Source organism: Hyperolius riggenbachi, chromosome 7, assembly GCF_040937935.1.
Source record: "Hyperolius riggenbachi isolate aHypRig1 chromosome 7, aHypRig1.pri, whole genome shotgun sequence".
Classification (NCBI taxonomy): Eukaryota; Metazoa; Chordata; class Amphibia; order Anura; family Hyperoliidae; genus Hyperolius; species Hyperolius riggenbachi.
In genome coordinates, this window is record NC_090652.1 from 165,818,583 (window position 1) to 165,837,205 (window position 18,623).

Sequence of the window (18,623 nt, forward strand, 5' to 3'; positions counted from 1 at the left end):
CTTTCCAGAGCAGGGACAAGGTCCTCCAGCACCCAAGGCTGAGACACCAAAGTGCGCCCCTCCATTCCTTCTACCCCACTCGTCACACACTGATTGCTATTAGACTAAGAGGGCCACAGGGCCCACAACCTCCCCAACACCTTAATATCTAGTTATCTGGCTTGCAGTCACTGCTATGTATCCCTTTTTCTTATTTCTTTCTGCATCATACAGAATTAGGATTTACAGCTGAATGAATTGTGCGCCCCCTCCTACACTGCGCCCTGAGGCTGGAGCCTCTCCAGCCTATGCCTCGGCCCGGCCCTGCCCCTTTCCCTTTTAAAGCCCTGTACTCACCAAGTACCCCCTAGCATAGGAAACATTATCACAAGTACCTCTTGACAAATATATATTTAATTGTAGTACATGATAAATGGTGCTAATCAATTTCCAAGCATTTACCATTCCTTTAAATTAGCTAAAACACTAATTGGGTGTTGTTTAAATAAGATTTATTATTTTACAAAACTCTAAATTTCTTATTTTTGGTTAAGTATATCCAGCCCGAGTACCCCCTGGAACAATCAGAAGTACCCCCTGGGGTACGCGTACCACACGTTGAGAACCTAGGAACTAGATAAAACATACTTCTAGAACCTATTATGTCTGCAAACTTTATGGCCCTGGTAACATATGAACATGCTGGCAGCTACCAAAGAGTCACCTGCTGTTCTAAAGTCAAGAATTAATTTGCTGTCTTCACAGAACTAACCTTATTTCTTCCTTTGTAGTAATTGAAGGGCTGGTAATGCACCACATGGCACATCACATTGCTGTGCAGCACATTGTGTTTCGTGTTGCACAGTGTGGATGTGCACCAAAGTCTACAGAATGAGTATTTAGAAGTTCCTTCAGCCACCATTTTATGTCACGTTCCTCTTCCCCCCCGCACACACACCTCTCCAATTTCCTTCCTTTTAAGCTCTTTTCAATTAAGAAAGTATAAAAAAAAGTAGGCGGAAAATTACTATCTAGATTATTTTGGTACTTTCTTGCTTGCTGAGGGTTTAAAGGGATTTTTGTTTTTTAACTTTCTTTTTATTATACATTTTTGACCAAACAAACATAAACTTAGAACAATTAATTGTGGCTAAAAGTATTAGAGACACAGGATCAGCAGGAGAGTCAGGCAACTGGTATTATTTTAAAAGGAAAAATCCATATCCTCCTCAGTTTAGGTTCCCTTTAAAGAGAAACTCCAACCTAGATTGAACTTTATCCCAATCAGTAGCTGATACCCCCTTTTACATGAGAAATATAATGATTTTCACAAACAGACTATCAGGGGGCGCTGTATGACTGATTTTGTGCTGAAACCCCTCCCACAAGAAGCTCTGAGTACCGCGGTACTCTGGGCAAACTGCCACAATGTAACAATGTTCACAGACAGGAATTGGCTGTTTACAGCTGTCTCTAACAGCCAAAACAGCTAGGAGCAGCTACATAACCTGCCCACAGTAAAAATGTCACCATGTAATACATGTCAGAATGTGAATCTGGGAGAGGAAAGATTTTACAATGAGCAAACACTGACTAAATCATTTATCCATAATTATGGTAAAAAATGAAGCACTTTTTTTTACTACATTATTTTCACTGGAGTTCCTCTTTAAGTATGTCACATTAGCAGTAGATGGTATCTCTGGCCAGCTGCAAACTGCTGCTAAAAAAAGTTGCTTGTTTCAAATAAGCATTGCTCTGCTGGAAGCTAAAACGGTCACCATTATGTACTGGTAGTTTTAAAGACTTCATTGGCTTATACAGTTTGCCTGTTCAATCATTATTGGACAGAGCTTTGCAATTGTATTTATATGTATTATGTAGTGCTGACTACTTAGTGTTTTCTGTTATCTGGACATTTTGAATATAAACCCATCTATTTAAAAATGTTAACACCGTTTGTATAAATATAATTAAAAGGTCATTGGTGAAGCAATTGAAGCCTACCCCAAAACAAGCCGTATAGACTGGGTAAGAGAGTGGCCAGGGCAGACTGTGCTATGCGTATCTCAGTGCTTCTGGACAAACGAAGTTCAAATGTCTGTCAGGCAGGGTCAGAAGGTAGGTGGTACTTTACTAGATTTGTTTATTTCACTTTAGTTTTTTAAATGAAATGTATGATATTTATGGTGACTGTTTAATACAGAAAAGGATCTATTCTAACAATCACTGCAACTGAAAATAGTACAGTTGTGCTGTAGAAGCTGTTCTGCATCTTGTACTTAATGGCACAATTTCTATACCTGTGCTGCCCAACAAATGGAAGTAAGACAAATTTATATTCCTAAATGGAAGACTGGAATTAGTAACGTGCCGTATAACCTGCTTTATAAATTATAGTGACTATTTACAGTCTTTATTTTTTGTAATTAATATCTTCTGTTTTAAACAGATTAGTTAAAAATACTTTTTTACCCTTTAAATGACTATGGACAATCAGCCACATAAATGTAATATGTATCTGCTAGCAGGCAGAGGTTAAAGTGGTCTGAAACTCAGCATTTCTTCTTTGCTCTAAAACAGTGCTGTCCAACTTCACGGGCATGGAGGGACAATTTTTTTCAGACTTCAAGGTGGAGGGCCGACTTCAATAAATAGGGTTCCCGCTAGTTGTCACCTCCCCCCCCCCAAGAAAAAATACACATGATCTGGCATTGTTTCCCACAAAATACACATCATCTGGCATTGCTTCCTGCAAAATACACATCACCTGGCATTGTTTCTCCGCAAAATACACATCATCTGGCATTGCTTCCTGCAAAATACTTTTGGAAGCAGCAAATAATCTGGCAGCATTAGCCTCCACTTCAAGAACAACAGACAGAGTTTTATCCTCAAAAACACATTAGGCAGAGTTCCCCTTTCATAATATGTTCCTCTTAAAGCGTAACTGAAGAAAGGGGGGGGGGGGGGGAAAGTCTCACTTTCCTGGGGCTTCTGCCAGCCCCCTGAAGCCTCCCAGTACCCATGCCATTACCATACGATCTTCCGGTCCCCCGCCATGGCTCCGTTTCTTCAGCACCGACTTACAAGTCGACGGCTTGCTCACATCGCTGGTAGCGTCCTGCGCAGGCACAGTGCAAGAAAATCTCTACTGCGCCTGTGCAGCACGCTCCTGGGGATGGGAGCGCAAATGAGGATGCACGGCCAGGGGCCAGGGCCGTATAGGCACAGTGGACGGGGGCTGATCCACAATGGAGGCCCGGGGATCGCATGGTAACAGCGTAGGCACAGGGAAGCCTCAGGGGGCTAGCAGAAGCTCCAGGTAAGTGAAACTCTTCCCCCCCCCCATTTTCAGTTCTGCTTTAAATAAAAATGCACAGCAGGGGTGCTGCCTCCCCAGGGACATACATGTGAATGTTGTATACACCCTGGCAGGCACCAGGCAGCTGTAGCAGCACAGTGCTCTTTTCTCTGGTCACAGTGGCCAGTTGTACACATAAGATTGTTTTCAAAGGGGAATTCAGGGCAGCAGAAAGCCTCACACAGATCTCACCTCACCTCTCGTTCCTGAGGCACAGGCTGGTCGGCCGACTGCGTTTTTCACCGGACACCCTGTTATCTAGCTTGGTGAATGGGTTCAGTCTCTTCACACCTATGCCACTGCTGTCTTGCACTGGAAAGCCCATTCAAGTTATGATCCGCATCCACAGAGGTGATAACATTATCTTGTGTTTACATTCCACAGGTGTTATATTATTAGCAGTTGCCTGTGCTTCTTGCATTCAGAAAATTTTAATATATAATAAAAAGCAATAACAGCTTTCAGAACAGATAAACTGTACTTTAGGAACTTGTAATTTGTAAATGAACTATATTGCATGTGCACAAAAGCAAATATGATAACAGTATGGGTAATACAAAGTAGGAGAGCACATTTTTATTTAATGTTATGTCAGAGTTTCAGACCACTTTAAGACTCCTTCAAAGCTTAAAGGGCATTGACTTACACACTCTTCACACTATGCCAGATTGAAAATGTGTACAGTTTACTGGACATACATTCCAGTCCAGGTCACTTTACATAAATTTGCATCAGTTTTGATTACTACACAGAACAAACATAAAAGACATTGCTGCAAAACCTTCTCCTGTCTCAGCTATTCTGATTGTGCCGCTAAGAGTCACCCTGGTTCCCCTCACAAAATGGATAGTGAAAACTGCTAGTGTCCATTTCCATTTAAATGCCCTGCATCATTGGAATCCGGTATCCATACGTTTTTGCTCAAGTCTGGAAAAATGCAGGTTGGGACTTTCTGTTCCATTTCCCAGATAGATTTTTTTAAAACAGACATTTGTGAAAAGTTCCCGGCGATAATGTGATCGTGTCAGTTTATTATTCTCTCTTGAGTCTGGAAAATGCTATGTTTTCTCCTGGTGTGAATCTGCCCTTATACACCCCTCTCTTGAAGTGAAACCAATATAGCTGCAACAGAAAGTAACTCTGGGCACATATGCAGCTCTGGGCTTCTCAAACCATGCGTTATGGTTATTCCCTGTAAAAAGTTTTTTTGTAAAACAAATGTTGATAGAAAGATGTAGAACTTACAAAATAATCGCCTATATTAAATTTATGAACACCTACACTTTTTCTTTTTATTAAGTGACACAATGTAATTGTAATTTTCTTTTAAGGGATACTCTGTTAGCACAACTGACACTTATGTTTTTGTTTGTTTTTTTGTAAATAATACATATACATTCTAAATATGTATAATTTGGAAGTTTACAGGTAATTCCGATTGGAAAATGTATAGACTATGACAACCAGAAGACAAATATTCTTTCAGTAAGAGGCTTTTTTTTCCTTCTCATAAAACAGGCTCTTGAAGACTATTTGGAACAAAATAACAGACAGATTGACGACATTGTGAGCTTGGTTCGTGGAACTTTATCAAAACAGAACCGAGTGACACTTGGCGCACTGGTGGTCCTTGATGTGCATGCTAGAGATGTCCTTACAGCTCTTGTGAACAAACAAGTCAGTGATGAAAATGATTTTGAGTGGTTAAGTCAGCTACGATACTACTGGGAGGTAAGTTAGAAAGTGATTTAATCTGCAGTCCCTTTTTTATATTTCTAGATTGTTAAGATTGTATTGTTAACGCTTGCAAAAACCTAATGTGCAATGATCCTTTGTTAAAACATAAATAACAGAATCTCAAGCAGTCAAAAGTAAATGGAGCTTGAAAAATTTTCTACTTGCGGGAACTGAAAAGATTACTGAAATTAAGGAGATAAAATGAATTGAGCCTAATTATCTTAAAATAGCATGTTGTGTCAGAATGGTGTTTACTGCAGTGCTTATTTGCTTAGCTTCTAACAAGAGCAATTTGTAGTATATTTTGGTCATGAAGGTATTTGTAATGATCCGCTCAGCTGTCTGCAAAGACAGCTGTTTGACCATTCCTTAAGTCTGAGGGCTGCAGGTCTCTGGAAAAGAGACCTGTCTTTGCTTTGCAAGTTTCAGACCTGCTCTGCTGCTGAGGAATTTGCATACAGTATATTTGTTATGCAAATTGCCTACTTGCCTCCTTTGAAGGCTGGCAGTATAAATACCATGTTCTCCCAGAATCCTGGACTGGTCATCTTAATGGTTTGTTACTGCTAAACACTCTTAGAGTGTCAGCCTTGCCTGTTTGTCAAAGATTATCTTAGAGTAATTCTTGGGACTGTACTAGGCATTCCCTCTAGTGCAGTCAGATTGTATTATCTGTTTTGCCTGTACAGTCTTTGTGTTCCGATTGTTCTGTCGCCAGCGGCGGTCGACAGGAATTCGTTCTGTCTGGGGGTGCTAACCAGAGCAGCGGTTGCTACTGGTAGCCCCTTCTGTTCATCTGTCTGGATCGCACTCGCCCTAGTGGTAGTGGCAGTGCCTCCTTCTGTTGCGATTGTCCTGTCGCCAGCGGCGGTCGACAGGAAATCGTTCTGTCTGTCTGGGAGTGTAGGCCAGAGCTGCGGTTGCTGCTGGCTGCTCCATCTGTCTGGATCGCACTTGCCCTAGTGGTAGTGGCAGTGCCTCCTTCTGTATCTCAGCCTTTGGGGTGTTAACCAGAGCAGCGGTTGCTACTGGTGGCCCCTTCTGTTTATCTGTCTGGATCGCACTTGTCCTAGTGGTAGTGGCAGTGCCTCCTTCTGTATCTCTGCCTTAGGGGTGCTAGCCAGAGCAGCGGTTGCTACTGGCAGCCCCACCTGTCTGTCTGACTGTCTTGTCTGATACGAACGCTTGCTGTAGGCTCGATGAGGTAACCGTTTAGCAAGCGTTCACGTTCTGTATTTCGTGTTTATCTGTCATTGGTCAGTTAGGGTGGCACGCTTATCACTGGGGGCCTAACGCGCGGTGATCGTGCAGAAATGCGTTCGCTGTTGCGAATGAGTGCGGTGTTCACGTTTAGCTAGCGTTTGTTATTTCCTTATCTTCTGATTGTTGTTTGCTGTGCCTTTGCTACTCTCATGCTCTGTCCTTCTCAGTCTGGTGTCTGTTGGCAATCGCCTCTCTCCTGCGATTGCATTCCCGCTTTTGTTTCTGCAGATGTGTGTTCACCGTCGCTGGGTGGCGACTAGATTGGGGAACACACATTTAGTCTGTCTCTGTGCTCTCTCTTAGAGGGCTATCGTGCCCTACTTTGCCTTATCTGTACAATTCCCATCTGGCATTTGTGGCCGTGCAGAGGCTGTGCTCGTCTGCACTCCACAGCTCCATCTGCTGGTGGGAATTGCCCTCTACTGGTGCATTGCACTTAACCTGGGTTCTCCAATTACACGTTTGTGGAGGATTTTCGCCGCGTCAGTGCACGTCTGGTCCGCTAACCACAGAAATGATTCCGCAAACGTTACAGTATTGGAGGATGAGTTATCTGGCAGATAAGAAATATCCCATATAGTGAGTGCTGTGGGAAGATACAAGGGGATTGGTTTATTAAAGAGGAGCTGTCAGCCATACTATCTCAGAAAAAACACATACAGTGGTGTGAAAAACTATTTGCCTCCTTCCTGATTTCTTATTCTTTTGCATGTTTGTCACACTTAAATGTTTCTGCTCATCAAAAACCGTTAACTATTAGTCAAAGATAACATAATTGAACACAAAATGCAGTTTTAAATGATGGTTTTTATTATTTAGTGAGAAAAAAAACTCCAAATCTACATGGCCCTGTGTGAAAAAGTTATTGCCCCCCCCCTTGTTAAAAAAATAACTTAACTGTGGTTTATCACACCTGAGTTCAATTTCTGAAGTCACCCCAAGGCCTGTTTACTGCCACACCTGTTCCAATCAAGAAATCACTTAAATAGGAGCTATCTAACACAGAGAAGTAGACCAAAAGCACCTCAAAAGCTAGACATCATGCCAAGATCCAAAGAAATTCAGGGTCAAATGAGAACAAAAGTACTGTAATTGAGATCTATCAGTCTGGTAAAGGTTATAAAGCCATTTCTAAAGCTTTGGGACTCCAGCGAACCACAGTGAGAGCCATTATCTACAAATGGCAAAAACATGGAATAGTGATGAACCTTCCCAGGAGTGGCCGGCCGACCAAAATTACCCCAAGAGCGCAGAGAAAACTCATCCGAGAGGCTACAAAAGACCCCAGGACAACATCTAAGGAACTGCAGGCCTCACTTGCCTCAATTAAGGTCAGTGTTCAATACTCCACCATAAGAAAGAGACTGGGCAAAAACAGCCTGCATGGCAGATATCCAAGGCGCCAACCACTTTTAAGCAAAAATAACATTAAGGCTTGTCTCAATTTTGCTAAAAAATATCTCAATGATTGCCAAGACTTTTGGGAAAATACCTTGTGAACCGACGAAACAAAAGTTGAACTTTTTGGAAGGTGCGTGTCCCGTTACAACTGGCGTAGAAGTAACACAGCATTTCAGCAAAAGAACATCATACCAACAGTAAAATATGGTGGTGGTAGTGTGGTGGTCTGGGGTTGTTTTGCTGCTTCAGGACCTGGAAGGCTTGCTGTGATAGATGGAACCATGAATTCTACTGTCTACCAAAAAATCCTGAAGGAGAATGTCTGGCCATCTGTTCGTCAACTCAAGCTGAAGCGATCTTGGGTGCTGCAGCAAGACAATGACCCAAAACACACCAGCAAATCCACCTCTGAATGGCTGAAGAAAAACAAAATGAAGACTTTGGAGTGGCCTAGTCAAAGTCCTGACCTGAATCCTATTGAGATGTTGTGTCATGACCTTAAAAAGGCGGTTCATGCTAGAAAACCCTCAAATAAAGCTGAATTACAACAATTCTGCGAAGATGAGTGGACCAAAATTCCTCCAGAGCGCTGTAAAAGACTCATTGCAAGTTATTGCAAATGCTTGATTGCAGTTATTGCTGCTAAGGGTGGCCCAACCAGTTATTAGGTTCAGGGGGCAATTTCTTTTTCACACAGGGCCATGTAGGTTTTGAGTTTTTTCTTCTCACTAAATAATAAAAACCATCATTTAAAACTGCATTTTGTGTTCAATTATGTTATCTTTGACTAATAGTTAACGGTTTTTGATGAGCAGAAACATTTAAGTGTGACAAACATGCAAAAGAATAAGAAATCAGGAAGGGGGTGTGAGGAATCGCGGAAGAGCCGCCGCCATGAGCCAGCGGCGGGCGGCTCTTTCCGCATCACACGGAGAGGCAGCCGCCTCTTCACATCATGAGGCGGCTGCCTCCATGCAGCAGGTGGGGCAACGCGGCGAAACCGCCGCGTTGGACGCGGCGGTTCGCGCACATGTCCCCGCAGCAGAGACACCGCTGAGCGGGGCTGCGGTGGCTGGGACCCGTAGTCCCACAGAGTTTAGAGTGACGCGCGCGCGCGCACTCAAGCAGGCCTTATGACATCCGGGAGAGAGTCAGCTGATCAGGCAGGTCAGCTGACTCTTAACTCCGCTCCCCATTGGTCCAGCAATCTGGGAGGTGCAGGGGATGCATAGGTGCATATATACTGCCGGCTGTTCACTCTTGCTTCGTCTGGCGTTGCGATCACACATGTGGGAGCACCCAGATCCGTAGTCAGATCCTCAAGTGTGCCGGGACCAGCAGGAGCTGTAATCCTACACTTAGATAGATTTTGATAGCTAAAGTACTAGTTTGATTGTGATTATTTGTTATGACTTTTGCCTGCCTCGACTATCCGCCTGAACTCTGACCTTGTACCTCGATATTTCTGATACTCTGTTGCCGAACCTCGGCTCGTTCCTAGACTCTGTTTCTGCCTCCTGATTTTGTACCCCGATATATCTGATACCCCGTTGCCGAACCCTGCCTGTACTTTGACTCCGCCTTTGCCTACTGTATTTGTACTTTATCTGTCCGTGTGTGTACGACCTGGCTTGTCCGACCTCGAGAACCGACCTCACGATTGGAGGCGGTTCCCAGTCCTGTTAGTGACACTTCTTCCTGAGTGTCACTCTCGGACTTTCCTTCCTACTGTCAGTCTGACTCCTCCCGTCTTGGAGAGCTCAGGTCTGCGGAAGGAATCCGTGCAGTTCTCCTTGCTGCACCCAGGCCTCGGCATTTTTGTGTTACTGTTACACCAAACACTACACTCTACTCAGGTGAACAGAGGTTAGCCAGTATATTGGATTATCGGTGATACTGCAGATCACATATAATCTGGTATACGTCTGTATTCCCCGTGACGCTGCAGGTCACCGGTAATCAGACCTCTCTGTGCTTCACCGATCGTTACAGAACGCCAGACCAAAATACTGATGGAACGCACTGATCCTCTGACTGTGCTTGCCACTTCGGTGGATAGCATTCATCAGTCACTAGGCCAGCACAAAGCCTTAATTGATGCCTTAACAGGCTCTGTGAGAACCCTCCAGACATCAGTTGATTCAGTGCGATCCCCTCACAGTGAGGACATACGTATGCCTGTCCCTGATAAGTTTTCCGGCCACAAGTCTGACTTCCGGAATTTCAGGAGTAGAGTGTTGTCATATTTCGAGTTAAGACCCCGATCCTCGGGGACTGAGACCCAACGGGTCATTTTCATTAAAACTTTGTTGACTGGAGATTCCCAGTCTTGGGCATACAACCTGCCCGCTACCGATACTGCCTTGACCTCAGTGGAGGAATTTTTTAAGGCCATGGCTATAATCTACGACGACCCTGATCTTGCGGCATCCTCAGAGCGGAAGATCAAACTCTTACGGCAAGGCAGAGGGTCAGTCGAGGATTATGCGGCAGAGTTCCGTAGGTGGTCAGTCACCTCGAGATTTGATAATTTTGCCCTCATGGACTATTTCTTGTCTGGGTTGTCGGAAGAGGTTTCCGATCTTATGTTGACCGTACCCGAGCCCAAGACAGTTGACGAGGCCATTTCATCGGCCATTCGCGTAGATCGCAGGCTACGCCATCAGAGGCAGGCTAGGAGTAGTCACCGGGTCAGGGTGACTTCGTACGCTGTACCAGCTGTAGCATCCCCAGTAACCGCAACTCCGTCTGTCTCGTCCTCTCCGGCCTTGCCTCCACCAGAGCCAATGCAAATTGGTCGATCAAAACTGACCCAGGTGGAGCGGAGGAGGAGAATGACGGAACAACTGTGCCTATACTGTGCAGAGGCAGGGCATAGGGTGCGAAATTGCCCCAACAGGGCGGGAAACGGGTCTGCCTAGGAGTAGTGGGGGGTGACACCCTAGGCACACAAACTTCACCCCTTAAAGAGAAAAAATTGCTTCTCCCTTGTACTGTCACATGGGATGATAGGTCTGTTGCCACTGAAGCTTTCATTGACTCCGGCTCAGCGGCTAACTTTATGAATTTTGAGTTTGCTCAGGAGTTGGGTCTACTACTCACTCCCGTGAGACCCCCCATTCAGGTTACGGCTGTTGACGATTCCCCTTTGCAGCGGAATTGTCCTCTGTCACAGACTCCGGTTGTGAAGCTCACCATAGGGGTATTGCACGAGGAGCAGTTACAATTTTTTGTTTTACACATGTCCACCTCCACTATAATCCTAGGCATGCCTTGGTTGCAAGTCCACTCCCCGCAGATAGACTGGGCCACAGGACAGTTGACAGCCTGGTCACCTCATTGTTTCCAGCAGTGTTTGGGGAGACTAACATTGGGTTTAACTAAGGTACAGGTGGAGGGTATACCGGAACAGTATTCAGATTATGCCGATGTGTTTTGTCCCAAGGCCGCGGATAAATTACCCCCGCATCGCCCATTTGACTGTCCCATTGACCTTCGTTCTGGTTGTATGCCTCCTCGAGGCCATTTATATAATTTATCTGGTCCCGAGAAACTTGCCATGCAGGAGTACATCCGTGAGAACTTAGCAAAGGGCTTTATTAGGCCATCCCGGTCACCCGCTGGGGCAGGCTTCTTTTTTGTTAAAAAGAAAGACGGGGGTTTACGGCCTTGCATTGATTATCGTGGCCTCAATAAAATCACGGTGAAGAATCGTTACCCGCTACCACTTATAGACGATTTATTCACACAAGTCACTGAGGCTAGGATATTTTCAAAATTGGATTTACGGGGGGCATACAACCTGGTGCGTATAAGGAGGGGCGATGAATGGAAGACGGCCTTCAATACCCCTGATGGGCACTACGAGTATAGGGTGATGCCTTTCGGCTTGTGCAATGCCCCGGCCGTCTTCCAGGAACTCATCAATGAGGTTTTTCGGGAGGTCTTGGGAAAGTTCGTCCTAGTCTATCTTGACGACATTCTCATTTTTTCTAACAACCTCCCGGAACACAGAACCCATGTCAGGATGGTGTTAGACAAACTGAGGCAGAATCGGTTATACGCCAAACTCGAGAAATGTATTTTTGAGGTCACGTCGGTGGCTTTTCTGGGGTATATAATCTCCACCTCAGGTCTGTCTATGGACCCTGCCAAGGTTTCCGCGGTCCTAGAATGGCCACAGCCGGTGGGGTTAAAATCATTGCAACGGTTCTTGGGGTTTGCGAATTATTATAGAAGGTTTATAAAGGGGTACTCCACAGTTGTCGCCCCTCTCACTAGCCTTACTAAAAAAGGGGCAGACACCACTCATTGGTCTCCCGAGGCCTTACAGGCTTTTTCTAAGTTAAAGGGGTTGTTCTGCTCAGCCCCCATACTCAGACATGTGGACACTTCTTTTCCGTTTATTGTTGAGGTAGACGCCTCGGAGATCGGGGTGGGGGCTGTGCTGTCCCAGCGTTCTGGTCTTCAGGGTAGACTACACCCGTGTGCCTATTTTTCTCGAAGGTTCTCTCCGGCAGAGAGAAACTACGACATAGGCAACAGGGAGCTCCTAGCCATCAAATTGGCCTTTGAAGAATGGCGTCATTGGCTAGAGGGAGCCGAGCACACGATCACGGTTTATACCGACCACAAAAACCTAGAATACATCGAGGGGGCTAAAAGGTTAAGCCCGAGACAGGCTCGGTGGTCGCTATTTTTTTCGAGATTTACATTTTTGATCACATACACGCCAGGTAGTAAGAATACCAAGGCGGACGCACTTTCTAGGTGTTTTGAGCCGGAGACAGCACAGCCCTCTGTTTCCGAGACCATTGTCCCACGAAGTATGGTGTTAGCCGCCACCGAGACTTGGGAGGACTGGAAAGAGACTTTGAGTCCTTTTCAGCAGGATATCCCAGAAGGGAAACCAGACGGGGTGTTATTTGTTCCGTTACCACTCCGTTTCCAGATCTTGGAGATGGTTCATTCCCATAAGAATGCGGGACATCCGGGAGCGTCTAGAACGCAAGATCTCGTGGCCAGATGTGTTTGGTGGCCTTCGCTGGCCGCCGACTGTAAGGAGTTTGTCAGGGAATGTGCGGTGTGCGCGAAAAGCAAGCCCTCCCGCTTGGCACCTGTAGGTACTTTACAGCCTTTGCCCACCCCGAGTGAGCCATGGACCCATTTGTCCATGGACTTTGTGGGAGAGCTTCCGAGATCTGAGGGCATGTCAGTTATTTGGGTGGTGGTTGACCGTTTTAGTAAGATGGCCCACTTCGTGCCTCTGAAAGGACTCCCCTCGGCCCAGGAACTGGCCGATTTATTTATCATCCATGTTTTCAGACTGCATGGCATTCCAGAAAACATAGTATCCGATCGGGGAGTCCAGTTTGTTTCGAAGTTTTGGAAGGCATTTTGTCACCTAATGGGCATGAAATTGTCATTTTCCTCGGGGTACCACCCGCAGACAAACGGCCAGACGGAGAGGGTCAACCAATCCTTAGAGCAATTTTTGAGGTGCTATGTTGCCGAGACACAGAGCGATTGGGTTAAATATATTCCTTATGCAGAGTTTGCCCACAATAACTTGAAGAGCTCTTCCTCAGGTTTCTGTCCATTTCAGATTGTGACAGGTAAATTGCCTAAATTCTCTCCTTTGCCAGTTGCATCCACTCCGTTCCCAGCTTTGGAGGCCTGGCAAAGGTCATTTAGAGACAGGTGGTGGACCATTAAGAATAATCTCGTTAAAGCATTTCAGAGTCAGAAAGGTCAGGCTGATAAGAGACGCTCGGTAGAGTGGAGATTTCAACCAGGAGATTTGGTTTGGGTGTCATCTCGTCACCTGACCCTGAAACAACCCTCTGACAAACTTGGTCCCAGGTTCGTGGGTCCATTCCCAGTTACTAGGAAGATCAACGATGTCACGTATACCGTGGATCTTCCCGCCAGCATGCGTGGAGTGAGGTCTTTCCACGTATCACTTCTCAAACCCGCAGCCCAGGTGGGTCCCACTCCTCCTCCTCCGGTGTTAGTCGATGCCCAACCCGAGTATGAGGTGGAGAAGATCATAGACTCACGTACTGTACAGAACTCGGTACAGTATCTCGTACATTGGAAGGGGTACGGCATTGAGGAGAGGCAATGGGTACCTGGGAACCGCATGCATGCGGATGAGTTAGTAAGGGAATTTCACGCTTCACATCCAGAGAAGCCTAGAAGGAGCTGTCCGGAGTCCACTCCTCGGGGGGGGGGGGGGGGGGGTACTGTGAGGAATCGCGGAAGAGCCTCACACGGAGAGGCAGCCGCCTCTTCACATCATGAGGCGGCTGCCTCCATGCAGCAGGTGGGGCAACGCGGCGAAACCGCCGCGTTGGACGCGGCGGTTCGCGCACATGTCCCCGCAGCAGAGACACCGCTGAGCGGGGCTGCGGTGGCTGGGACCCGTAGTCCCACAGAGTTTAGAGTGACGCACGCGCGCGCGCGCACTCAAGCAGGCCTTATGACACCCGGGAGAGAGTCAGCTGATCAGGCAGGTCAGCTGACTCTTAACTCCGCTCCCCATTGGTCCAGCAATCTGGGAGGTGCAGGGGATGCATAGGTGCATATATACTGCCGGCCGTTCACTCTTGCTTCGTCTGGCGTTGCGATCACACATGTGGGAGCACCCAGATCCGTAGTCAGATCCTCAAGTGTGCCGGGACCAGCAGGAGCTGTAATCCTACACTTAGATAGATTTTGATAGCTAAAGTACTAGTTTGATTGTGATTATTTGTTATGACTTTTGCCTGCCTCGACTATCCGCCTGAACTCTGACCTTGTACCTCGATATTTCTGATACTCTGTTGCCGAACCTCGGCTCGTTCCTAGACTCTGTTTCTGCCTCCTGATTTTGTACCCCGATATATCTGATACCCCGTTGCCGAACCCTGCCTGTACTTTGACTCCGCCTTTGCCTACTGTATTTGTACTTTATCTGTCCGTGTGTGTACGACCTGGCTTGTCCGACCTCGAGAACCGACCTCACGATTGGAGGCGGTTCCCAGTCCTGTTAGTGACACTTCTTCCTGAGTGTCACTCTCGGACTTTCCTTCCTACTGTCAGTCTGACTCCTCCCGTCTTGGAGAGCTCAGGTCTGCGGAAGGAATCCGTGCAGTTCTCCTTGCTGCACCCAGGCCTCGGCATTTTTGTGTTACTGTTACACCAAACACTACACTCTACTCAGGTGAACAGAGGTTAGCCAGTATATTGGATTATCGGTGATACTGCAGATCACATATAATCTGGTATACGTCTGTATTCCCCGTGACGCTGCAGGTCACCGGTAATCAGACCTCTCTGTGCTTCACCGATCGTTACAGGGGGCAAATAGTTTTTCACACCACTGTATATAAGTACATAAATACTTGCTCTACTTACATAACATATTGCACTGTCCACATTTTGATTTTAGTGATTCTTCTATAGTAAAAAAAAAAGAGAAAATACTTCTTAGGATTCTCCATTTTAAGTGTGTCTATGTTAAAGCCAATCCTGATGTAATTTCCTTCCTTACTCTCCTCTGCCTGATTGTGTATGCATTGCCCATCCTCCTCCCCGTCTTCAGGCACTCCCACCCAGCTCTGCAATAGAAAGTGCATTGTCTCAGCATGAGAAATATTAGCCAATCAGGGAGGAACAGAGGTGTGGGAGGGAAAAACAGGAGGGAAAGAGGCTTCAGCCAATCAGGCTGCATTAGTTAAGTCTGAGAGAAAAGTAAAGAAGCAAAAAAAGACAACACAGCATGGCCTGCAATTTCCTTTGTGAGACGATATACCAAATAATAGTCAGGTAAACTGGGGAATGATCATTTATCAATAAGTAAAGTAATAGTGATTTTTAACTTTTGGATTGCCTGGTTAGCATCCTTATTACCTGTTTACCAGATAAAAATAAAGAATTGATTTTTGATTTTATGCCCGACAGTTACTCTTTCAGGGTGGGGAAAATAACTAATTCAGCAAACCAGGACTAGCTTTTTAAAGTGTTGTCAGCTATCATGTTTGCAGTCTTTGCCTGGTGGTCATATCAGACAGTAGCGAGGACTGCTAAAGGTTTAGCGAGTTAGAAATTATTTACAAACCTTCAGCAATAACTTTTCTTCACTGAATCCAGAAATGTATGGATTTATAAAAATAATTCTCACTATAGGTAAGTGCATATAACTGCATTCGCAAAAATGCTATGTTATGAACCTTTCAGCTACCCCGCTATGTTTCGATATTTAGATAAGAGCTTTTGCTACCTAAGCTCTACCACAGCTACTTACCTTTAAATCACAGTACCTGGGGAAGGGCAGAGTTGTTTGAAATGAAGAGTGTAGGCAACCTAAACACATATGACTTCTTTCACAATTCTGAATCATCTTCATTAGGTGTTGCACCAGTAGTTCAGGTGAAATACAAAAAGACTTTCATTTCTTCAATGCAGCATCATGGTGAATACATATAAAGCTCACGCGTATCAGAGCAAGACTGGCTCCTTAATCATGAGCTATGATTAAGGAGCCAATCTTGCTCCGATACGCGTGAGCTTTATATGTATTCACCATGATGCTGCATTGAAGAAGTAAAAGTCTTTTTGTATTTCACCTGAACTACTGGTGCAGCGCAAAAACTTTTTGTTCATCTTTGATATACTGCTATGATTTCCTGCTCCCACTGGTCTGGTGAGTGTAGCAGCCTTTTCTCTGTTTTTTCATTATGTGTGTTTTAGTGCACATTTTACTTTAATGTACTTGGAAGTTAACATTAAAGAATGGGAATCACAGAGATAAGTACACATAGGATTATTAAAAGTATGCTAGCATAATTCCACATTCATATTTGCAAACCACTGCTGGGCCATGACAGTAAATACAGTGATATTATTAAGCAAGTCATTAAAATGGGAATGTAAAATTAAGATCCTTCTTTCAAGCACTTGCAATATTTTATATATTTTCAGGCTTATATAAAATATGAAGAATGAGGAAAGCTAACAATACAAATCTAAACTAGTTTAATAGTGTAGTAATCAAAATAATAATTATTACCATCTTGAAAAACTTTAAAAGAAAAAATGTTAACAATGCTTGTTTTTCTATGCAGGAAGGTCATCTCCAAACAAAAATGATCAATGCTGGTTTGCAATATGGATACGAGTATCTTGGCAACACACCTAGATTGGTTATTACGCCTTTAACAGATCGGTGTTACAGGTAACATAAATAACAGCCCATCTTATTGTAAGCAGTTGTATAATGAAGGTAAATACACTGAAGTGCATTTTATAGTGCTTTGCACTATTTCATTGTTTAAAATATTATTGTAACTGTAAGGCAGCACAGTGGCGTAGTGGTTAGTGCTCTTGCCTTGCAGCGCTGAGTCTCCAGTTCAAATCCCAGCCAGGTCAACATCTGCAAGGAGTTTGTATGTCCTCCCCGTGTCTGCGTGGGTTTCCTCCGGGCACTCTGGTTTCCTTCCACATACCAAAAACATACGAATAGGTTAATTGGCTCCCCCCCTAAATTGGCCCTAGACTGCAACACATACACTACACAATCCATACATACATATAGGACTATGGTAGGGAATTGGATTGTGAGCTCCTCTGAGGGACAGTTAGTGACAAGACGATATACTCTGTACAGCTGTAAGGCTTGGATTCAAATTGTGCATTGCACTTCACAAGCACTTTTGTGAGCAATGCACAAGACCTGCAACCAAATGGAAAATGTCACCATTCAGGAAATGACTGAAATACTGAGACATGGTGTAAAGGAAAAATGAGAGTTTATTAACCAAGAACAAAAGGAACGTGACCAGCAATATTAATGGCAACAATATGCAATGATAAATCTCATGCACAGCAATGGCAATTATATGCAATGATATTCAAACATATACACAAGATAACTCTATAGGCAAATGTATTAAACTTGACATACACATGCTATCCGGAGTATATACAAATAGATCTCACTGCATAAGGAGTAATGCAGGGCAACCTAGTGTATATATATTATTGTGTGCACACAACCTGGTTTATATATACACAGTGGATATTTACAATATATTCAAAAGAGAATTCGCAGTACAGAAGGAGCAAGGGAACGGGCAGTCATACAGGCAAAACATTAACCTTGATATCAAACCAAACTGTGTAGTCGCTAGGCAAAGAATTGTAGAGAATAAGGCTAGAGGTCATACACAGGAAATCAAGAACACAGGAACACAAGATACAAGATACAAAGGCCAGAACTCAGGCTAGGAGGGCCAGGTCACAGATACGATGAGCTAGCAGTTCACTGGAGTAGTGCTCAGTCTTGGCTTATATCTGTGCAAAGCCATCAGGTGATCATCCAAATCTCCTCCCAACAATAGTCTGTAGAGGAGAGCAAGTTCTGGAAGAGTGAGCCCTTTGCTGGCAGGCAGGGAAACAACATGCTTCAAGGTTAGTTCATAGTGACATCTGCTAGTGAAGAGAGGAAGTTCATTCACAGAGATGTCACCAGCAGAGGCAGAGCCTAACAACAGTGCTGTGGAAGATGTTGGCGCTATATACAAATACTAAATATTTATTATTTATTTATTGTATTTATAAAGCGCCAACATATTACGCAGCGCTGGACAATAAATAGGGATACATACAATATTTAGGGGTGACATACAGCAAAATGACAATACCTGAATACAAGAAAGATCAGATCATGCAGCACAGTATGAGTACAAGGTAATGCTTAGTCAGTCACTGGATGGAGCATGGAGATTAGGCAAGTTAGGTTCACTCAGATGCATAGCATGGGTTCACAGTAATGGGTGCATGATCAGGTTGGACACAAAAGGAGGAGGACATTGCCCAAAGGCTTACAATCTAAAGG

The 18,623-nt window shown here is 44.7% G+C and overlaps 1 protein-coding gene and 1 long non-coding RNA gene across 4 annotated transcripts in view; one reads left to right on the forward strand and one right to left on the reverse strand.

Moving 5' to 3' along the window:
- The window catches only part of LOC137524699 (dynein axonemal heavy chain 7-like), a 565,826-nt gene that overhangs the window by 199,549 nt on the left and 347,654 nt on the right, over window positions 1–18,623 (forward strand). For both annotated transcript variants that reach the window (XM_068244848.1, XM_068244849.1), the window contains 3 exons: window positions 1,960–2,100; window positions 4,862–5,074; window positions 16,852–16,961. In XM_068244848.1, the coding sequence (XP_068100949.1) occupies window positions 1,960–2,100; window positions 4,862–5,074; window positions 16,852–16,961 (464 nt within the window). The remainder of the gene's footprint in view (window positions 1–1,959; window positions 2,101–4,861; window positions 5,075–16,851; window positions 16,962–18,623) is intronic.
- LOC137524700 (uncharacterized) overlaps window positions 1–18,623 on the reverse strand; it is a 156,651-nt gene that overhangs the window by 83,246 nt on the left and 54,782 nt on the right. The gene's annotated exons all lie outside the window — the stretch shown is intronic.